The 24,325-nt window shown below is 42.4% G+C and overlaps 1 protein-coding gene across 1 annotated transcript in view; it reads right to left on the reverse strand.

Moving 5' to 3' along the window:
- Nucleotides 1-17,302, reverse strand: part of LOC134409470 (NAD(P) transhydrogenase, mitochondrial-like) — a 69,438-nt gene extending 52,136 nt beyond the window's left edge. Inside the window, exons 1-3 of the mRNA XM_063142205.1 lie at nucleotides 17,112-17,302; nucleotides 4,472-4,701; nucleotides 3,582-3,799 (exon numbers count right to left, since the gene is read on the reverse strand). Of these exons, the coding sequence (XP_062998275.1) occupies nucleotides 3,582-3,799; nucleotides 4,472-4,701; nucleotides 17,112-17,250 (587 nt within the window). The 5' untranslated portion in view covers nucleotides 17,251-17,302. The remainder of the gene's footprint in view (nucleotides 1-3,581; nucleotides 3,800-4,471; nucleotides 4,702-17,111) is intronic.
- Between the last annotated feature and the right edge of the window lie 7,023 nt (nucleotides 17,303-24,325).

Consider the following 24,325-nt stretch of genomic DNA (forward strand, 5'->3'; position numbering starts at 1 on the left):
TCGTGGGGATCCTTATTAATGCACGAGAAAAGAGCCCATGTGAAAGCAAGGGCTTTAAAATTGATAAGTCTAAATTGTCCACAGATCAGTTCTTTCACCCAAGGTGTTTTTGAGTGATGCACTAGTGGCCCAATCCTAGCCTTGTTTGCTCAGAACGAAAGGCCCACTCATTTGGGGCAAGTCGTTGCCATTCAGAAATAAACACATTTTGAACCAATTCACATTTGGAACGGATTTCAAAGCTGCTGGGATTTTTTTTAATATTTTAAATATCCCAACAAACTGGTTTAAAATGCTATACCAATTATGTATACAGGCCGCATCTTGAAATGGTTTAGAATTCAAACCATTCCATCTCAATCAGAAACAATTTGGTCAAGGCACCTTGCCATTGCTGGATTCAAAGAAAGCGCTTGCATTTTATAAGAATTGCGTGCCTGGGAGATGTTAAATCAGGTGCAATCTCTCCAGCGATAGTGCTCCGACACCCTCCTTATGTCAAGGTTTAAATCTGACAACAGTATTTCTTCCAGCTCGTTTTAACATCTCAGTAAAACAATCCCATTTTCCTAAACACTTGCTTGCTTTCTAAGCGCTGGCATCTGAAAAAAAGTCACATAGTTTATTTCAGCCCTCAATGAGATGACACCATGAATGGCCTCTGAACAGGCCAAGCCTTATTATGAAGCCTTTAAAAATAGCCAAACAGAGCAGATAAGTTCTCCCCCTCCCCAAAACTTCCCCTTGCTGCACTACACAGTATTAGATAAACCTGATTTTTAAAAACCGAACGGCATACATCTCCCCAAACTTCTTTAGTCAAGGTGATGCACTAGTAGCCCAATCCTAACCAAGTTTGTTCAGAACAGAAGTCCAACTTATTTGGGGCCAGTTGTTGCCATTCCGAAATAAACACATTTTGAAGCAATTTACATTTGGAACGGATTTCAAAGCTGCTATCAGATTCTATACCTAGAAGTTTGCAGATTTCTCTTGGGCAGTTTTGGTTTTTCAAAACAGTATCTTTTCCTTTCAATTTACAATTTTTCTGCAGGAAGCCCCGTGAATATGGAGAAACCACTGTCTTATTTTTAGGTAGCCCCGTTTTGCGTCCTAAGTAATAAACATCCAACGACTTGAGCTTGTTATTAAAGGGAATGATGCTAGCTATCGCCAGGTTGAAAAATGGAGATCAGCTGTACCTCTTTAAACGTTCACATTCCCGATGCTATCTAACTGGGGTTTCGGTTATCGAATTGAAATGAAACCAGACAGCTTTCACCATAGAGTTATTGAGCAGATAACTCCCAATGAGCCTCCCAATGAGCATCATGGAAGTGAGGGTTGCATGTCTTTTCTTAGCTCTGTTTTTCTACCACCCTGACCTTCCTTTCTCCTCTTCCCTGCTGGAGCAAGCAGGGATCACAATTTGCCAGCTGCAGATAGGAGAGGATGATGGAGAAGCATTAAGGCAGGACAAGAACCACCAAGCAGGAAAAGTAAGAGCTGATGCAGACCAGTTAAAGAGGCAGGCGTGATCTCTGGAGAGGCCACCTGACAACCTTTGCATCAGGCCATAGAGAACCACAGACAGCATCACCGATTCTTTTATACCTTCCATTTCAAACACAGCAGAATCAAATTAGCAAAGTGATATACATTCATGCCTTGCTTTTTGCAAAACGTTTATCTTTCACTTTAGTTTGGCCTACATGAAAGAGCTTTGTGGAAAAATAATAAAGACTGGTATGTTCACTTCATGCCAAACCTAAGAACACATCCATTGTGAAAACCACTTCCAGAGGTATAGCCATGTTGGTCTCTTGCGGCCAAGACAACGAAGAGTGTGGTACCTTAATGACTAACAGATTTGTTGTGGCAAAAGTTTTTGAGGACTACAATCCACGCACAATAAAACTGTTCATCTTTAAGGTGTTTTTATCCGCTGTGAAAGTCTGTTTGACATTATTGGACCCATATTTGGTTCGATGATTTTGCAAAGGTTAATTTGCTTTTTTACCTCCTGTGGCAACTCTGCAGCAAATTGTATAATGGAATAGTTTTCAAAGGACATTTGAGGTAGCGAACTCCCAACTCCCTCTGCCCTGAAAGTCCCCCCAAATCCCCTATTTTATATACATGCCAATATTTTTTTAAAAAAAATGTATTGGCATTACTAGTAGTATGAAACAATAATGCCAGTGTCAACCAGTCTTTCAGCAGCTTTTGGTTAACACCAATCAAGATGAGATATAGTTAGATCAAACAGTCATGTTGCCCCTCCCAGAATAGATGTGACAGCCAGGATGAAAGTAAGTCCTGATGTTAAATCAAGTCGAATTATTATTATTATTATTATTATTATTATTATTATTATTATTATTTATTTATTTATATAGCACCATCAATGTACATGTGCAATGTTTTAATAAAGGAGACTTTTAAAACTTGTGCCAATAACAATAGGTTAGCCCAGTCTTCCCCAACCACCTGCCCTCTAGAGATTTGGGACTTCAACTCCCATCAGCCCTAGCCAGCATGGCCAATGGCCAGGAATGCTGGGAGTTGTAGTCTAAAACATCCAGAAGGATTGACCAATGGGCTGTATCCAGCATATCCAGGAAGGATTTGTCCAGGTCTTGAGAGCCTAGACAGAACCATGTTGGTCCTATATTGGAGAAGCCAATTGGGACATTCTAAAAAGACTGACAACCAAAAATTAAATGGAGTCCAATAGCCATTTTGATATAACTAATGCTATCCAATAATCGTTCAGTGTCATTCTTTTTTTTAGGACATCCCAGTATTGGGCAAAAGGCAGGATACTACTACTACTAATAATAACAACAACAACAACAACAACAACAACAACAACAACAATTATTGCTGCTGGAGAAATAGCCTCCTTAAAGAGACAGGGTGGTTAGCATTCCTCTTATCTTAGCTGACTGTAGCTCAGAAAGCATGAATGATGGTCAGTTCTTGAACAGCTTGAACACTTCCCCCAACCTCTCCAGTATCTTAGGTGCAAGACATTGGCTCTAAAGACCGAGTTTATTAAAAGGGGGAGGGATTGTATACACTATGACGGGACAAGGGAGAGGGTTTTCTCTATTGTGGCACCCCGACTGTGGAATGCCCTCCCCTTGGAGGCCCGATTGGTGCCAACATTGATTGCATTTCGACGCCAAATAAAAACATGGCTTTTTAACAAAGCCTTTGACGGTTAAACTCACTGACACATTGTTTTACCTGTTTAAACTGCTTTTATTGCTTTTAAATTATATATTGCTTTAACTTGGATCATGGTTTAATTTGTTTTTAACTATGTATATTTATTGTTTTATACTGTATGTTTTTATCGGTACGCCGCACTGAGATCTTAATGATATAGGGCGGGATATAAATGTTTTAAATAAATAAATAAATAAATAAATTGTCGTTTGGTGTTGCAAACTTAGAAGCAATTGAGAATTTTGCGTGAGAAGCAATGCATCACATAAAACAGCATATACAGAAAACTCCACCCTGCAAAAAAAAAAAAAGACAATTAGCATAGAGATTATATTGTGGATTCTAACCCTGCAATGTTGGCCATTGAACTTAAGGCATCATATCCTTGAGCAATAGTGACTCGAGGAACTTGGTCCATTGCCAAGACGGTGGCTTTCCGTTGAGCAAGCTTGCCCAGGAGCTCTGGGTTCTGAGCTGGATAGATGAAGCTAACAAGTGTGGCTTTCTCCTTGAGTAGGGCTGTCTCATGTACTCCCAGGACTTCATTAAAGACTGGCGCTCTGACCTTAAAGAGAAAATAAAGGGCGGTTTTTTATTGCTTGGTTTAAATCTAAATTACTTTCCAGTTAGCTAAATAACCATCGACATGGTGCCACCACATCATTCAAAACCAGCTCCACCTTTTCCATGAAGCCAATTGCTATCCAGAATATATTACAAATATAAAAAAGGGCAAATTAGACACCGATCAAAGAAAATGACTAATAATTTGAAGCTGACAAACCAAAATTAATGATAAGAATTCCTTGATACTAATTCCCAACTTCTTCAAAAGTGTCTGTTGACTAAACCAAGATAAGACATACAAAACTAGAATTACACAACTGAAATAAAATCAAAGTGTGTGTAATTGGAATATGCTCATATTAACCCCTTGGCTCTCCCTCCTTTCTCTCCCTCTTTGACCCCCCCCCGCACCCCCACTTGTGCTGAAATTTAGATTGTAAGCACCTTGAGACAGACCTATGCCTTTTTTGTTAACACCTGTAGTCACCCTGCAACTCCTCAAGGGTAAATTAACTCTGTATAATCTGTCGCCTAATACATCCTGTTGAAATTAGTAGGATTACGTCTCATTAAACACACTTAGGGTGAAACCCCATGCATATTTAGGCTGAAAAATGCCCTACAATTCCCAGCATTCCCTATCCTATATACTTCCGATTTGCAAACTTGCCTTTAAAACAACATCGGATGCAAACACCGTTTTCAAGTCCCCAATTTTGGCTCCAGCCTGCTTGTATTGATCATCAGAGAACTTTGCTTCTTCACCAGCACCATGTTCCACTTGTACATTAAAACCTTGCTTTACTAAAGCTTGAACGCCAGCAGGGGAAAGAGCAACTCTCTTTTCATTTTTGTATATTTCCTTGGGAACGCCGACAACAAGATCTTTGTAGCGAGTTCCTAAATAAAACAAGCACACAGACCGAGAGAAAGAGAGAGAAAAAGAAGAAGACGGTCAAATAGTCTTAATAATCCCAAAATGCTTCATATACGAAAGGTGACTGCGGCACCTGGTGGAATGCCTCCTTGCTTACGTATCTATCCATGCTTTAAGTCATCCACGAAATTTTTTCTTCAGGTGCATCACTCATTCTGAGGCTTGGAGCCCGTCTACACTTGTCTAGATGAAACGTAACAAGTTGGCAGAGATGACGTCAGCAGTCACGTGATGCTGTTGTTGTTACGTTTCTTCTGACTTTTAAAACCGTTCCACTTTCTGTTAAAATCGTTTTAAAACTAACAATGTGCCCCAACCTTTCGTTGTATTCAATGCCGTCTTTCAAAGTCATGTCTCGTGACCATGGTCTTTGCTTCCTGATTAGGACGTGAGGGCTTTTCTAGGGGAGGGAGAGCTGGCACAACGCGACAAGGGGGAGGGGGGGAGGGAAGGAGGGCGGTGAAAGAGGGGACAGAGGCTTAATTTTTTTAAAAAAACGCTTATCTTTCGGGGCGCACGTGGCCCCTTTAAGACGCTGCAGGGCTTCCCTCGTCCCTACGCGTCGCCCCGCCTCCCTGCCGGCTTATCCCGGCAGGTCTAGCTCAGAGTCACCGGAAGAAGGAGGTTTACTTCAGAGCTAATGAAGAACGTTCTAAAGAAGAGTGTGCCCGGGTAAAACGATAGAAGAAAAGGTATTTCGATTGACTGGGCTCAAGTTGCATTTTGTAACGTAGCAAGGGAGGACACAACAATGCACTTAAACAACGGTGTAATGAATAGTGTAGATCCTGCCTTGGAGGGTGGCAAAAAGAGAAGCTCCCCTGATGCCCACGCTACTGTCTTTTCATTATCAGGCAAAGACTTTTCTGCTTTCCCAGCTTCTAAAATATTATTTTTTTAGTCCTTAAGGGCACAATCCTATACATGTTTAGACAGGAAAGAGTCCTAAAACTCCTATCATACACCAGCCAGCCATGCAAACTGGGGCATGCTGGAAGTTGTAGGACTTTAAAAAAAAATTTTTAAATAAATGAATAGATGCATATGTTCAAAGCTCCAAGATTTGAGCTGAAGATAGGAATTGGTATAATGGCTGCTGGTGTCCCAAATGTCTTTATTTATTTATTTATTTTTCGGACTAGGATTGGTCTGATTGTTCATAAAGCCCCCCCCCCCATTCCTTTGACAGTCAAAAGAAGAAACCAGAGAAAAACTCTCCCCTTCCTCAATCTATTCACACTGCTTTCAAGACTTATTATACTAGTTATAGTGAAAACCAACTGACTCAGGGGTTGTCCGTACAGCTGTTTACTGTGCTGAAAATGCGCATTTTTTGCATCTTTGGACAGATGACGCAGCCGCAAATGTGAAGCCATCCAGGGGCAAACCCTGGAAAATCCGCTCCAAAAAAGTTGGGCATTTACCCTGACTTTTTTGGCAGCAGAGGCGGCTCTGCAGCTGTAAAAAAATCCAAAAAAAATTGTTTTTAAAAAATGGGAGGGGGGAGGAGAGGAACAGTGCTGCTGCTCCCCCCTTTTTTATGTTATGCTCTAAATCTGTGGAGCTCCACAGAAACAAATATAAATTTTGGAGGACCGGGCAACCTCCAATCTATTTGGGAGAACCAGGCAACCCCCATGCAGCACGGCACAGATTTGGCTGTTTAAATTTTTTTTAAAGGGGGGGGAGAGATCGGCCCCATTCCTTTCCTCCTCCCCACCCCCCAGTTCCTTTAAAAAAAAAAAATAGTCTGAATATGAGGACTGGGCAACCTCCAGGGAAAATCACACTTGCCTTCCTTCCCGTGCAGCCCCCGAGAAGGAAGGCAAATGCAGGTGCAATGCACCTCCCGGCGCCAAAGCGCCTCCATGTAGCTGGGGTCGTAGACTCTTTCTGCAAAAGTTTACTACCGAGTGGCCAACTCTGTAAGCTAGGGTGACCATATTTGGGAAACCAAAAAAGAGGACACCTAGTGTGTGTGTGGGGGGAAGCAGCTTTCTGAGTCCTGCAGAAAGTACGTTATTCCCCCGCCACCTTAAAGAACCCGATTGGAGTGGAGGAGGGAAAAGGATTTCATTCTGCACCACCACCATCCACTCCAATTGGGGCCTTTTCTATAATGTCCACGAATGACCCACTTTCCCCTTTAAGACCTCAATTGGAGCTCGGGTTGGGGGAATGATGTGCCTCAAGAAAGCATGTCATTCCCTCCTGCCATGCTAATGGCAGCCTTAAAGAGGAAGGTGTATCATTCCAGGACATTATTGAAAATTATAGAAAATCCCCCCTGACACCATGGAAAGAACAAAAACCAGGACAAATCCGGGGAAATCCTGACAGTTGGTCACCCTATGTAAGCCCATATTCATAATGAGCCCTTTCCCGCCGCCTCCCTCCCTCCATCACACCAAACCGTTCCACTGATTGCCCTCCACGGGGTTACATGCATGAGGTAGGGGCGTGTGTCTTTGGTTAGTGGCACAGAGCGCCGCCAGATGAAACATTCCCGCCGTCAAAAGTTTTTATAGTGCTCAGTTCCACAGCCAACCCACATGGTCACACAAATGCACTGGTGGATGCCAGAAGAATAACAAATTAATGTTTGGTTTATAAAAGGCTTGGCTGGGATGCGGCTTACACAAGTTTTCATGTTGTTTACACTGGGGGGGAAAAGGTGTGGGACAGGCCACAAGCAATGACGTGACACAACCTCAACTCCTCAGACTCCTGAGCTGGAAACAAACAAACACAAACAAGACAGCTATGTTAAGAAGAGAGTTCTCTCAACTCCCTGTGTCCTCCACTCTCCCCTGGCTTGAGTTGACTGCAATTATTTGTAACAAGAGAAAACAGTCGTAATACACATCCAAACACATGGATATCACTTTGTGTAGTTCTTCAGGGAATCAAGTCATGCAAAAGCAGAGTTAGGAGCATAGGAAACTGCCTTGGACTGAATCAGACCATCTGGCTCAGTATTCTCAACAGCAGTTTCAGGCAGTCCTTTTTCCAAGCCCTAGCTGGAGATGCCCGGGCTTGCACTCTACCATTGAACCACTGTCCTTCCTTTCCTTACGCGGCTTCTTTTCACTACATGGGATTGCAGTACCGATTGGACAGTGGCAACAAGTGAGAGGGCCTCTCAGTGGTGGCCCCTCTGACTATGCAATGAGCTCCCCACTGAGGCCCACCTGGCGCCAATACTGTCATGTTAACTGCCCTCTATTATTATTATTATTATTATTATTATTATTATTATTTATTTACATAGCACCATCAATGTACATGGTGCTGTACAGAGTAAAACAGTAAATAGCAAGACTCTGCCGCATAGGCTTACAATCTAATAAAATCATAGTAAAACAATAAGGAGGGGAAGAGAATGCAAACAGGCACAGGGTAGGGTAAGCAGGCACAGGGTAGGGTAAAACTAACAGTATAAAGTCTGCACAACATCAAGTTTTAAAAGCTTTAGGAAAAAGAAAAGTTTTTAGTTGAGCTTTAAAAGCTGCGATTGAACTTGTAGTTCTCAAATGTTCTGGAAGAGCGTTCCAGGCGTAAGGGGCAGCAGAAGAAAATGGACGGAGCCGAGCAAGGGAAGTAGAGGCCCTTGGGCAGGCGAGAAACATGGCATCAGAGGAGCGAAGAGCATGAGCGGAGCAATAGTGTGAGATGAGAGAGGAGAGATAGGAAGGAGCTAGATCGTGAAAAGCTTTGAAGGTTAACAGGAGAAGTTTATAGTGGATTCTGAAGTGAATTGGAAGCCAATGAAGAGATTTCAGAAGCGGAGTAACATGGTCAGAGCGGCGAGCCAAGAAGATGGGAGATGATTTTATGGCATATGATGGAGCATTTATGTCTGCTATCTGTACAGGTCTATTATTTAAAAAAAATGTGTTTACTAAACTTTTTAAAAAATTGTTTTAAATTTTATCATAATGTTTGTATTTTGTGATGTATTTTTTATGAATTGTAAAGTGCTCAGAGAGCTTAGGCTATGGGGCAGTATAGAAACGTAATAATAATAATAATAATAATAATAATAATAATAATAATAACTTGCTAAACTGTCATTGCTTCCTTAAGTCTGGTTCACAGATTGAGCTTTATCACACCAGCGTTATACTGTGCAGTTACTGTGAATTGCGTGCAAAGGATTCCAAAGTTTTCCAGTTTATAATCTGCTTTGACTGTGAAGTACTCCCATGCATCCTGCTTTAATTGTGCTATAAAGGGAAAAGAATCGAGGTATTTAGCTACTAGTTTTCAAGCGAATCATTTGTTGTTTTCCGAGCAGCCACCGGGGGCGCAGGATCATGTTTAAAGAAAAATTAAACAAATGCTTACATCTGCGTAAGTTTTAAAGATAAAGACATCAAAATTGGCACAGTAATAGATATTAAAGAGAGCTTTAAGCATACCACATTTGACCCGGATTGGGTTATCCATTGATTTTTTATGATTTTTTACATTTCCCTCCTTAAACCCATTTCCTGGTATGCAAAGGATTTTAGGAGCACTGCCGCTCGGGGTGTGATTTAGCTAGTAACAACAACAACAACGGTGACAGCTTAGCACTATAGGGGATAATTCGAGGGAAACAGGTACATGGGATGAAGCTTATAATTTGCGTGTTCATCTAAAAATTTGAACTCTACATTTAAAATTGTAGTGTGTGAGTGGGACAAACGCATGTTTGAAATGTGTAATATCATACAGCTGCAGCCATTACATGGGTCCCAGCCGATAGTAAGTTTAGTAGCAAATCTGTCTTTGCTTCCACATAACGTATAGGAAAGCCCTTAGAACTGGGAGTTCTGAACTGAGGCTACAGCACTCCAATTCATTTCTATGCAGAGCACACAAGAACTTTCCAGTAAATTAATCATTTCCCATGTTAATTAATGAGAGGGGGAGTGCTATTTGGATTTTCTACCACAGGATCCAAAATTTCTTTGGCCAGCCTTGCCCTCCAGACCTGTTGGACTACATCTCCCATGGCAGTCATGGTCTTGGGTTGGGCTGTCTATATGTTACCACTCTAAAACTGTAGCAATAGGTCTAATGTAGACATTACTTTAAATCTGTGTCTAGCAGCATCTTTGTTCCATTTTTACTGTAGATTCAGATCAGGAGCCTAGCATGTGGGAAGAGAGTCAGATCAGAAGCCTAGCATCAGGCTCCCTGTACCTACTCTAGAGTAAAAATGAACAAAAGAGAAATCTAAAGCCCCTTGGAGAAAGCCCCTTGGAGATATTTCCTTACGCATTCATTGTCAAAAGGGAACTATCTCTGTCCATGTTGACAATTAGTCCTTAAGTATGTGACAAAAGGAAACAAGATAAGTCACAGAACAAGAAGTTCAGAAATACATTTACCCTTTTGCAGTACCCCATTTGAAGCTTTCTTCAAGCCCTTTAAATCTCACGTAAGCCCTCAATACACAGAGGTGTTAGTAACAGGCCATCCCGGCAAGCTGGTTTCCTTGCTAGCCTCTGTCTTAGACATGCTCGTAGAAGTCAAAATGACCACCCCATTCCGCCCGTACTTTGGACGGTTTTTTTTAATAACCTTTAAGCCCACCCACACACCAATTGAGGAAGGAATGTCTTCTCTCACATCAACCAGCCAAACAATACCGGCCAAAGCTCTTACTCCAGCTGTGGAAACGTTAGTTCATAAAACCCAGGGAGGTGGAGGAAGAGGTCACGGCTGCCACCCTCACAGACGGAGGCTTCTCAATAGAAAGAAAAATTGCTGCCAGGGTTTTGGTATCGCAGATTATGGCATATTTTGCTATCCGAAAAAACAACACATCAGTTATACTTATCCGAAAGAAAGACGATGGCAGTCAAGTTCTATTCGGCCTTGCACTGTTTCAGTACATATGTAAACAGTAGTGGTGGAAACAAACATCCATCCATCATCCTTCAATGGGGGATTGTGGAGACATACTTTTCGGTAGCAAATAGCTTTGTGATCTGCAATTCCTCATGTTGTAGACAATGGCCAGATTTACACCAAGCAGGATATAGCACTATGAAAGTGGTATGAAAGCTTTATAACAGTACTGAAGTACACTGACAACTGTTGGGGGCCATGACATATATGCCATATACCGCTTTCATACAGTAGCACTTTCATAGTGCTATATCCTGCTTGGTGTGGCTCCTGCCTTTTATATACCGCTTTCATAGTGCTATATCCTGCTTGGTGTACATTAGGCCATGTTAGATCTCCTACATCATCTTCTTGACTTTTAAAAAGTTCTATCTTAAATATATATATTTAAAAAAATACCTCCCCATCCACCCCAGTAGCAAGTTGGGTCATGTTTATGAACCCAAGCGGGATGAATGAATTTGTCCCTCACCTCACATCCACCCTGAAATGCTAATCCCAAATCACTCCCTCCGAATGGCAGAAGAGAGAATTGGGTCAGAACTACACTAAGCAGAATTTGACACTTTGGAAAATGGTTTGAAAACTGTATATGGAGTGTGTCCTGGGACCCAACATTTGTCACTACTGTTTTAAAGCAGTAGTGTAGATCCTACCTTGGAGTGGGTGTTTTGCTACAGCTTTAGGTAGGGTGCAGAACTGTGTGAAAAGAAGAAAGCAGCAGGCATTCTGGATGCCAGAGAAGAAAAAGGAAAGAGGGATAAAGGAGAGAGGAGAGAGGGGCCCTAAGAGGCCTGTGATGGTGTGTTTGAATGAATTAAAACACTGAGCTAAAATAATAATGAACGTATTTTCCCATCGTTAATTTCAAGCATCCTTCTTGACTTTGCAAAATTCCAAAGCAGCCTACAGAGTGAATTTGCTTATGCATCTCTGCACTATCATATCTTCCCTTCTCTGGGTTTTTCTAAACTTAAAAGCCCCAATGACCCAGTTCTCACGTCACAGCTACCCAGGGTTGAAACAAGTGGAAGCAAGCTAGTATGCTAGCTACCAGCTCCCTGCCTACTCCTGCTGAGTTAAACAACTCAGGGCTGTTTTGTGTGTGTGACATCTAAATGCAGAATTGTAGGTTGTTGGGAGAGGAACAAACCAGACTGATAATCCAAGAATAAACCATGGATTGTAATTCTGAGTTGTTCCTCCTGCAACAACCCACAATTCTGCATTCAGAAATCATGGACAACAACAGTTTACATCAGCAGGAGCAGCTAGGCTCCTGTGCGCCAGCATACTCACTTGTTCCCACTTATTCATGGTGGCATGTGAATCAAGTCAAGATCTTTCACTAGAAAGATACACCACACATTCATCATTTTGCTTGCCCTACCCTGCATCTTCTAAAGTTCTATGGTATCTTCTTGAGATACTTGTATTCCTTTCTGCTGTGTATTGTAATGCGTCCAAAGAATGTTGGATATTGGGTGGATTAGAAATGTAAAAAATAAATAAATGAATCCCTTAGCAATTTACTAAGATTCACTGTATTCTGGAGAACTCTCCAAGTTACAGCTTTCCCCCTTTTCTGTATAATTAGGATGTCACTGTGACATTTGTGGTAATCTTCTCTGCATGTCTGAAATCAGTTAGTTTATACATAGTGCTGTCCAATATATCTCAACTTCAAATCCACCAGTGCATATTTCCAAACTCTGCTTTTTAGTAATTAAACTCTGTTTTAAGTTGACTTTTAGTTTGCTTACTTTATCTCATTGGGCAATCATTTTCTGGAACATGCTAAAATAAATCTAAACTACTGTTCTTGTAAGAGTAAACTAAACAATATTTAATACACCATTGTTTCCTTATGGTTACTCTTACATAATGATAACAAGTAAATTGGGAAAGCCACCGAAATCCAAAGAATAGGCTAAGGTTCCAAACTACATGTGAATTGCAAATGAGTGAACCTCCATCACCACACACATGAGTTTCGTTTTTAATAGAAAACAGCCTCTAAGGTGACAATCAAGATGGGGGAAAAGCAGTTGGGATTGGCTGCTTAATACTTTCCACTTTCCCTGTTTGCCTACTCAAAATTGCCCTCCTCCTGCAACCTTCTTTCCTTCCCAGGGGGGAAAAGAAGCAGGGTTCCTCTGTTCAAGGCATGGTCTGAAAGGAGATGAGGCAGCCACCTTGCTGAAGCTAAAGAGGTCTAGGACTGGGCAGCACGTGGAGTGGAAACTACCCAGGAACAGCATTTAGCCACCTTAGATCCATGATGGAAGAAAGGTGGGATAAAAATGCAATAAATAAATAAATCTTTTCCCCTGAAGGGAAAAAAGAAGCTGGAGAGGGGGGTGATTTTGAGGAAACAAACTCGGGAAAGGGTTGTGCATCTCTGCGCTAACCCTGGGTAGTTGTTAACAAGCAGGAGTGAGCAAATACGCTAGGTCCAGGCTCCCCGCCCACTCCTGCTGAATTAAACAACCCAGGGGCGCTTGTTGACTGCAACATTCAAATGCAGAATTGTAGGCTGTTGGGAGAGGAACAAATCAGACTTGTAGTCCAAGAACAAACCAAGGGTTACAAATCTGGGTTGTTCTTCCCCAACAATCTACAATTCCGCATTCAGACATCATGGACAACAACCATTTTCCTCAGCTAGGCTCTAGCATACACACTTGTTCCCACTGTTTCACGGCTACCCAGGGTTTAAACAAACCCTGGGTAGCCATGATGTGTGAACCAGGTCAAGATCTTTCTTTCCCAGGAAAGATATACTACCCATTCACCACTTCACTTGCCCTTCCCTGCACCTATCCCTTTCTGCTGTATATTTGTAATCTGCCCTGAACAGGATGTTGAACTGAACCCGGATCTGCCCAATCAAAGTCCAACTTTCTCACAGCACCACCTCACAAAAGCTCTCTAATGTGAAAGCAAGCAAATGCAGTGCAGGCCTAAACTGGACTCTGGAGACCCCCAACAACGAAGAAAGGAATCTCTTAAAACACACCATTGATCACATTATTTTGTTTCTCCTTTCTTAAGAACGGACGGATTTCGTTTGCACCGCTAATATAATTTGAAAAATCTGCAGGCACACCCTTCGGTCTGACCTTGAAAGGTAATGGCTTCCAGCATTTGACACAAGATACGTAAACTGGCTGCTAATAAGAAACAGAGAAGGGAGACTATAAAAAAGGCATTAATCCCTGTAGCAGGATACAGGTGGAAAAGAACCACTGGCCCATAAAATAGTTCCTTGCAATGAGCTACCTGAATTGGCGGATTGGCAATTGCTGGGTTCTTCAAGCTGAATGAAGATAATAATTTATGATGATGGTGATGGTGATATGCAGCAAAGGGAGTTAGGGGTGTGGCAGCCACCACTGGAGGCAATATGCCGTTGTATACCAGTTGCTAGGGAACATAAGCAGGTGGGTGCTATTCATACCTACCTTGAGGTCTTCCCCCAGGCAGCTAATTGGCCACCATGAGAACTCAATGCTATACTAGATAGGCCTCTGTTCTGATTCAGCATGGTGCTTCTTATGTTCCTAACTGGGATGCTGACCTGCCTAAAAAGCCTGGACCTCCCTGCATGCTACAGGTGAAGGATGCCATGCGATTTTAACTCAGGAGAATGTCAAGAGAAAGACAATCTTTATTTAAACCACTGGTGGTCCTTCTGTTGAAACATTTTCCAAATTGTGCACAGCAAAGTGACAGAATAATATTGAAGATAATGGGGATTTTGTTGAACTGGGTCAGAAGCAGCCTTCTCCTGAGTCAGACAGTATTGTTGTCATTGGTTGACAGTGACTCTCCAGACTTTCAGATGGGGTTGCTTCCCACCCCCACCTGGAGATACTGGGGATTGAACTCAGGATCTTTGAGGTACAGCCCCTTCCCTATGCACCATCTTTGCTTTACATCCTGCCTCAGCCCACTCTGTCTTGAGGCTGAACAGATCTAAGAGGCCCCTCAGGCTCATCTTCCTTCAGCAAGCAGATCTGCAGAAAACACCCTTCCCATAAGGTTGGTTGTATCAGTTGGCAGCAGAACACTCAAGAGCACAGCTTCTCAATAAACCTTGTGAATTCTTCCTTTGATGTAAACTTTGGCAAGGTCTCTCGTCTATGTTTCATTGCACACCATACCAGCTGAGTGAGATCCAAGGCTGATAACCTGTGCAATGTCCAGAGGCAGATGACAGAGGTGTAAACTTTTAGCTTCTTTTCCTGCAGGTTCAGTTTCATAACAACAAAAGCAATTATAGCCTTGGTCCTTTTCGTAGCACATCTGGGCCAGATAACATATTTTGTTACATTTCCAATGGCTACAGATTATGCCTCATCAGTGAGAAAATCGAGATCACAGTGCTGCATTTCAAACCTCACTAATCTTGTCTATTGTGTTGCATTTGGAACTTCCCCTCCCTAACATGTAGTCTGCTATTGCTATATTAGAAATGTGTTCCTGAAACATATCTGTGATAGTTTCAGAGCTTAGAACAGGGGTCTCCAATGTGCCACCTGTAGGCACCATGGTTCCCACGAATACCTCCATTGGTGCCCAAGCAAGGGCCTCCCAATTTTAAAAAATATATACATACAAGGTTGAGTAAACAGTTTCTGTGGATGCAAGCCAATTATGGATAAAAAGGGATTTTGCTCCATAATGTTTTACAGAATGAAGGGAAACACGTTGGTAATATGATTACCAATAAAGGTATGAATAGCATCAGGACTAAAGAAAAAGCAGGACAATTTTAAGAACATAACGCAACTATCGTAATCCTGTTGACCTAGCACCACTGACATCCTTGGTGAATTATTGCTGGTTTCTCAAGGATGAGAATTCCATTTTTAGCCATTGGTCAATCTTTTGTTGTGAGAAAGCAAATGTAGCAACTGCCATTGCAGAACTGTTTTCATCTGCAATTTTGAAATAACAGCTACTACGCAACCAACCAACCACCAAGAACATTACTTAGGAAGCTATTTGAAGAATTTAGATTTCAAAAACTAACCTAATTATGTTGCAAAGAAATCTAATTCACTAAGATTACGCAGGAGTACTGTTAAATCTCATGTGCTCTTGAACACAGTTTGATTTAATCACAGAATAATGTTACTAAAACCTAGGTAACTGAGATGTACATTCTTTCCAACATTCTCTGATAAATAATGGATTCTCCTATAGTGTAATATGGAAGTTCTAGTCTTACCTGTGCATTTTTGTTTCTTGAAGGAATGGAGTTATTCCGCTCTTCTCAAGGGAAAGTATGTTGGAGACTGCAGGGTGATGTCCCTTCTCAGGGACGGCCCTGCTATGAGGCAGAATGAGGTGGCTGCCTTAGGCAGCAAATGGGGGTGTGTGTGCGGAGTGAGCGGGAAGTGTTGTGGCATAGAGCTGTGTAAGTCTCATGCACTTCCAAGCTAATCTGTTGCCCTCAGGTGTGTGAAGGATGTTGTTCCGTTGCCAGTGCCATCTTGTTCTCCACTCCAAGCAGCACTTAGGGAGTCCCCGTCCCTTGTCTTCCTTAGAATCTGTTTCAGATTCCATATATCGAACAGGAGGAGAAGGAAACAAGTAGTTGTGGCCAGTGAAGCAGTTTGTTAGATGAAACATTACTTTGCAATTAAATCAAAGTTATTTCCAAAGGAATATAAAGTTGTGACTGGGCCACTTACCACTTCAAGCTGCAGGTGGGGACTCCTATGGCTGAATGCTCCTGCATATACACACAGAAACATACCTCCATATCAAAAACTAACATGTTAGGGGAAAGACTAGCTTGATATGTGAAGGGAATTTCTGTATGCACCCCCTTTGTTTAGAAGGTATTCTAAACTCCTTTCTTTGGCTGTTAATTGGTGCTTTTAAAAAAAAACTTTTGCTATTCAATCTCTCACTCTCCCCCAATCTTTTCCAGAACAAAAGGGGAAACTCTTCCCCCTGTTCAAACTTGTAGAACCACATTTTCCTACCAGCAATAATGAATGTTTGGGACCAGCCATGACCACCATGGTAGCCATTTAATGAATGGACAAGCCCTTCCATGGCAGCCATTTTGCGAGGGCACCCATGACTCACTCTCAACATTCCCAATGTCCCCACTGACAAAAAGGTTGGGGACCCTGACATGGCTACATGGCTAAAGGAGAAGCCTCGTTATAGTAGCATTGTACATCCATTATTTAAAAAGGGTTATGTCAGATAAATTATATAAAACCCACCATCAAATATCAAACATTTCATTGGGCCCTCGAGGGAAGAACTTTTAAAATTCATCTGTTGGTGACCTGCATTATGTGATTAATTTCAGAGATAAACACTTCTGCAGCAATATTTCTCATCAAAGATGCCGTTGAAGGAAAGTAGAGCAGAAGAAACCGTTCCTTTGCTTTAAACGTTATTAGTATGAGGGAAGTGTTTTCAGTCAGACAAGCACACATTGTACCTTTTGCTGTCTGTTCACTCCACAAAGTAGGGAAAGTTTTAAAAGAGCGTTGTCCAATTGATGGCTGTAATGCCCTAGCGTTTAGAGTAAGAAGAAAGGGCATTGAACAGTTGCTGGTACATCTCAGCAAGCCGGCCATTTCCACAGTTCCAGAAACAAAGCTCTCTGCCCTTGATGTTGGTCCAGCTGCCCTGTAGGTTTAAAGATTTTATTAGAACTGAGTTAACCTATTCAATTAACATTTCGCTGCAGGCAGAACCGCAAAGTCACAAATTCACTCTGCAAATATGTATATCTGTGAAATTGTCTAATGCTGAACCAGAGTACAGAGGTTTGATTCCAGAAGCAGAGGGCACAAAGAGTTGACCAAGCTGGAAACCTGCTGTGTGATGAACTCGCTCCAAATATTTCTGATGTTTGCAGGGTCTCCCAGGCCTACTTCCCGATTGGCTGGAAAAAGTTACTCAGAAATGCCCTTACAGAAATTTGCCTGAAAGTGTGATTGATGTGAAACTGAAAGCTAGTGAGTTTCATGTGAATAGATGCATCCTAAAGATAGATATATTCTTAATTACAAACAAATTGGGCTCATGGCTTGCAATTAAACAGCCCTGGCTTTTAATTTTAACGGTCAGCCATAGTTATTTAATTTTCTTCATATAATCAACATGTGGAAAAATTTTACAGCACAAAAGGAATTATTTATTCATACCAAGCAAGACTGTTATGGTTCCACACACAGCACGCACACAGCACACACACAAACACATACACACACTCAAAAGCTTTGGACAAATTCTGGATTTTCAAGTTGGTACATGACTGAAATGAAGCAATGAACCACTGGGTTTCCATGAAGAGAAATTATTCCTAACGGAAGCTCAAACTTTGCTGGCAAAAGCTCCCAGTTATTTTTAAAAAAAATCCAGTGCACATGCCTATATATCAATGTCACAGAAGCACATTACCCATACCATGCAGTATATTTGCACATGCATATCCTGTGCGTGCTGACATTTCTGTGGAGGCCATCCTCAGCTATTTGCTAAGCATGGATCTCTATTTTGTTTCTCACTGAATTTTCGAGCTGTCAAAAAGTAAGACAAATGCCAGGTGTGCCATTACAGCAAACCAGTGTGATTTGTAGGTGTCAGCAAACTTTGGTGAAGAACAATCAGGCTGGGCAGGAAGCCACATCTGACAAACTGAAGACCACGCTAGCCTACATAAATTTTAGAAGAGTTTGCTTTACTTCAGGTCAAAATGGAAATAAATTGTTTTAATGCCCAATCTGAAACTCCCATCCCTTTGCCCCTCCTCTTTGACCCTCATTAATTAAGACGTGGTGGGAACTTACCCTTGAACTTATTTCTTTGGTATTCTACATGGCCCATTTACACTGTGCGGCAAAATGCAACTCCTTTGGTTCACAGTCTGGCAAATGATGGGGTAGGTTGTGGTGATGCAGAAGTTAGCCAGCCCTGATCTAAATTCTCTCAGGGCACTTATTTATTATACTACACAAGTGTGGTGGAGTGGCTAGAGTGTCGGACTGAGAGTCAGGAGATCCAGGTTCAAGTCCCCACTTGGCCATGGAAGCTCACTGGGTGACTTTGGGCCAGTCACATACTCTCAGCTCAACCTACCTCACAGGGTGGTTGTTGTGAGGATAAAATGGAGAGGAGGATTACATACACCTGCCTTGGGTTCCTTGGAGGGAAAAAGGTGGGATATAAATGTAATAAATAAACAAATAAATAATCAAACTGCTTAATATTTTTTTTTTAAATCCTAAGTAGTTCACATTAAAATGTAAATGTAACAAAGGGCCTTGCTAGACGAGGCCTTAGCGCGCTGTGAGGCCCGGTTTCCCTGCTGTGCGTCCAGATGACGCACAGGGGAATCCGGGGTCAGGCCGCGCTGAAGCCTCCCCTAACGCGCCATAAGCGAAGTCGCTTATGGCGCGCCTTTTCCGCAGCCCCGGCCTCAGGCCAGGGCTGCGGAACGTCTAGTAAGGTCCATAGCTTTTTGTGGCTACTCACTTACTCGCGAGTAGCTGGGAAAAGCCACGGACTGGGCACAGCGCTCATACGAGCGCTGTGCCCATTGGGCCAGCGGGGGATCCCGGGGGGGGGAAGGCCGGACCCGGCAGGAGAGGGGGGAGAAGGCCAGGCACCGGGATGGCATCAGGGAGAGGGAGGACAGGCGGCATGGGCATCGGGGAGAGGGAGGACGGGCGGCACGGGCATCGGGAAGAGGGAGGACAGGCGGGGAAAGAGTGGGCAGGGAGGCATCGGGGATGGCAGGGGGGGATCAGGAGCGCGGGGGGATCAGGAGGGGGGGGCTTAATTTTTTAAAAAAAGGCACTTACCTTGTCTGGCAGCTTCGGGGCGCACATGGCCCCTTTAAATTAAAAACAAAAATGGCCGACACTACAGGGCTTCCGGAGTCCCTGCGCATCGTGCGTGTAGGAGCCGAGGCGGCGCGCGCTATAGTTAGTGCACCGTCGCACCGCCTCCCTGCCGGCTTATCCGGCATGGTCTAGCAAGGCCCACAGTATAAAAATGATTAAAACACTTTACAACAAGAAAGAAAAACAAACCAAGGCAGTTAGACAATCCATTAAAAGTATCCTTATCCTGAGTGTTTTTTTTTTTTAGGGCTTTGTATGTTAACAACAGCACCTTGAACTGTTAATGTCTATGAGATACTGGATGTACAAACTGTATTTACCCATTAAGTGTTTTGTGAGACCCAGCACATTGTGTAAAGGGTTCTTAGCTCATGTGTTGGTGTTAAGAGTTGAGCTGTAGGCAGCTGTCACAGGGGAGTCAAGAGCCAAAAGTTGTGCTATTGGGTCAAAGCCAAAGGACCAAGCTGAAACTCATCTGAGCCAAAAAGATCATTGTTGCTCAGGCAAAGTCCCAGCACAAACAGGAAGTCTTTTCCAGAGCAGTAGCTGTGTTAAAAGTTTGTGGTTAAAGACAAAAGCATTTCTTATGGAATTAGCAGATTCATAAAGTGCTAGCCTCAGTTTCAGGCATATATACATACATATAGATAATTGATAAAAACTTGAGCCCATAAGAAGAGTCATGCTGGATCAGGCCAAGGGACCATCTAGTACAGGATCCTGTTCGTGCAGTAGCCAACCAGTTGCCCATGGGAAACCCATGCACGCACACACATGTTCTCCAACACAACTGGTGTACATAGGCCTACTGCCTCTGATTGAACACTTTACACACAAGAGAAGAGATGTGTGCACCAAAGTTCACAGTAAAAGAAGTGGGGCATACAGGTTAACAAACCTTGAAACAAAATGGCAGGCAATATGGAACTTTGCATGGGCAAGCACTTTATGATCACCTTGAGTAGATACCAGTCCCCATGGTAAAGGCTCCTCTGACTGGCTTTGTTAGATAACTATGCAACAAAGAGAGTGTGCTGGTACAATTGATAGTTGGTTCAAATCTTTGCTCTGCCATGAATTTCACCTGGTGATTTTGAATGAGTCAGTGTCACTTAGCATACTCAGAGGCCTCCAACATGGTGTCTGCAGGCCCCTCCAATGGCGTCCATGAAGGGGTTCCCAATGTGGCTCCCGTGGGCAACTGTAAAAATGTTATTCCAGTCTGTATTTGGCTAATTTTAATGTATCATGCTTTTAACTCAAGTTTTATCTGCAGCTGCTACCTTATTGTTGTATTATTTTAATAATTTGCGCATTGAATATTGTTTCTTATGGTCTAATTACTTATTTGTGTTATATATATATATTTGTCATCTGCTTTGTGAGGGTTAGAAATCTGTTAAATAATTTTCCAGGTAGTTTATAAACATGTTTTTTGTTTTGTTTTGTTTTGTTTTGTTTAGCAGTCAGTGCACAATCCATGCATACAGAGAGAGAAAGTGGACACACACCTTCTAACCCATTGCAAAATGCAAAAGAATGTTGCCAGGGTGCCTGGAATTCTGCACTAAGGAACACTGGATTTTTGCAAATTAACTAAGTTTACATAAAGTTGCTGGATTCACAGTACAGTTCTATGCATGTCTATTCAAATGGTGTTCCCATTGAGTTCAATGGATTTACTACCAGGTATGTTTATATTTAAACCTCAGTATGTTTCGACTAATCATGGGGTGGGGCAGAGTATTAGGGGCAGCACTTAAGCCCCTCTCTTTATCTCTCTCTTTCATACACACACACACACACACACACACACACAGAGAGAGAGAGAGAGAGAGAGAGGGAGGGAGGGAGGGAGATTACCCTTTGCCCCTGTCTAACTTTTGAAACTTAAGCAAGCATTGCCTCCACCTTTTCAAGCTAAGCTTTGCAGCTTTGTTTTTCATAATTAAAGCTGTGTTTCTCAAGATGCCGAATTCTGCATCCCCAGGCCAAACATGCTGCCAATTGGTCACAGAATATCCACATAAACCTAACAGGTATCGGAAGCCTGTCCTATAGGACACATCATTTGCGAACACCCTTATATTTCAGGGCTGAGCCCTTCCCAGACATTTAAATCAGCTCCCCAACTCAAATTGAGCAGTCCTGACTCATCTCCTTTAAGGTCAGGATGGAAGATTTTCTCTGTTTACATCTCTCCTAATTGGGGATTCATTTTTAATGCAGTCTTAGCTTTTCTCCAAGGCGGGGAAGAGTGGTTGTTCTGTGCACTTGAGTTATTATTTGGGCCTTCATCTCTGCTCTCCACAGTTGTCTGACAGCCTGACACAAGGACAAGGTAACTCTAAGAAGAAAAGAGCAGGAGGGGCAACATTCCTCTGTGCACTTAAGGCAAGGAGTACCAGGCTTAGAGGAATAGCTAAGGTGCATGAATGACACACATACACACACTGAAGAAAAACCAGCGAAAGACTAACCTGAGGTGGGTGTCCTTAGCAGCTTGCTTTGTCCCCCATGAAACACAAAAGGGCAGCCCCGGGGGACTGTCTGCTTAGTGACCTTCACGTTTGCAGCTTGCTGGCTGAAGGAAGGAGGGCAGTTTGTGTTCTCTATAAATAGGCTCCATGTGATTCCAAAGGCACATTCCACTTGGCACTGACGGCATGGAGACTTTCACGGCAACACGCACCATGGCCTGCTGGAAGGCTGCCCACAGGCCTCACATTTCCGAGTCTCCTTGCCACGACCGGGGAGTGCAACCTGGGCCATGTTATATTAAGGACTGGGCCTTTGGGCCCTACTGTTCCCCCACAGTAGGAAGCAGTAGTAGTCTCATATGCCTCAGTTAAAAAAGGTTGTATACCGTTGTCAGACTGTCGAAGAGCAAAGTTGTCCAAGAACCATTTGGATGCCTGAAATTTCACATTTTTGCCTCCTGCCCCCTCGGGGGATAAAAATATAATAGCAAACATTAATCAACACTTTGATGCTTTTAATTGCTTAGAGAGCTTTGCTGTAGAGCAGGATGTAAACTAAACAAACAAATAATGAATGATAGCTCAAATTCTGCTAATTCGCCCTGCCAAAGGGTAGGGCCCGCCCCAAGTAAGGGACAGGATATTAGGGGATGAGATAATAAACCTGGCCATCCCCTGCAAATTCGCCCCCTTTTTGAGCATTAATACACATTTCATTAATTCAAGTTGTTGCTGTTGATGTTGTTGTTTGCATTATCCTTATATCCTTCCAAGGAACTCACACATTTTCTTAACAGAACAAACCTGTAAGGTAGATTTGACTCAGAGAAACAGTGATGGACTTAAGGGTCTCTGGTAAGCTTCCGGGCTCAGTGAGAAGTTAAACATAGATCTCCCCAGTCTACATCGAACAAGCTCCTCAGTCTTATGTCCACTGCACTACACTGACTCTCAATAAATGTCTCTTAAGTTTCTATACAAATGGAAGTAAGAGCTCTGCTGAATATAGTGAAATTTAAGCATACATAGGACTGCACTGCGAAATGATCAACAGCTCTGTGAGAATAAGCCCCTTTGAACTCAGTGGGGCTTACTTCTGAGTAGACATGTATAGGATTGCACTGTAAATACATCCTGGTAACAGAAGAAAATGGAAAGGGTGACCTATTTGGTAATAGACAGATTTTTTTATTATCTTTTGTAACATTCAGCCAAAGGTCTTGCTTGTGGGTTTTGCCAAGGACAAATGAATAATCCATTTAGTACAACCACATCCTGCATAGAACACAGTACCCGTGGTAGAAATGTTATTTTATGTGCTTCGTGCATGGAATTTTACAATATAATTAACATTCTATCATCTAAAATAATAAATGGCTGAAGCTAGCTTTGTTTATATATTTAAAAGAACATCTGTAGTGCACATCTGTAGTGCACTTTCTTTTTCTTGCTGTGATAAATGTGCAGATCAAGTACCCAACGTTGGTTTACAACATTCAGAACACAAAACTATCATTACAATTTCTTCACACAGGGCATAGTTAAATTATGGAATTCACTACCACAAGATGTAGTGATGGCCACCAATTTGGATGGCTTTAAAAGGGGGATGGATAAATTCCTGGAGGAGACGGCTATCAATGGCTACTAGTCCTGATGGCTATGTGCTACCTCCAGTATCCAAGGCAGTAAGCCTGTGTGCACCAGTTGCTGGGGAAAATGGGTGGGAGGGTGCTGTTGCACCATGTCCTGCTTTATTGGTCCCTGGTCAACATATGGTTGGCCACTGTGTGAACAAAGTGCTGGATTAGATGAACCCTTGGTCTGATCCAGCATGGCATGTCTTATGTTCTTAAAACACTAGAATAAAGTTGTATAAAAGAGCCTAAAGGCAATATAAGTTTTCTCAGCTGGGCACTACAACTATGATTTCCTAAACAGATGTAGAATGTTTAGAAAGTTCAAATGTTAACGTTTCTTTTATGATACATTTGGACGCATATATTTACCTGACAGCCAGTAATAAAATATAGCAATCAAAACGCACGTCGGTATGGTGAAAGATTTACACGTCAGCTTTCAGAAAGGTACGTTCAAAACTGTGGAATGAACAAGAGGTTAAGAAATAAACAACATTTGCAGGGCTCTTCTCGAAGTGACTTTGGGGGTGTTATGCAACACAATTATAGGTTGGCTTTACTTGCTTTGTGAGATTTAATTGCATAAGCAGTAACATGCTGTACCGCCAGGCTGCCTCGAATGTTCTTAAGAGGTTTCATTGTGGCCCCTTGCGTCCTTTTAACTCGCCTTGGTGAGTTGAC

The sequence above is a fragment of the Elgaria multicarinata genome, chromosome 16, assembly GCF_023053635.1.
Source record: "Elgaria multicarinata webbii isolate HBS135686 ecotype San Diego chromosome 16, rElgMul1.1.pri, whole genome shotgun sequence".
NCBI lineage: Eukaryota > Metazoa > Chordata > Lepidosauria > Squamata > Anguidae > Elgaria > Elgaria multicarinata.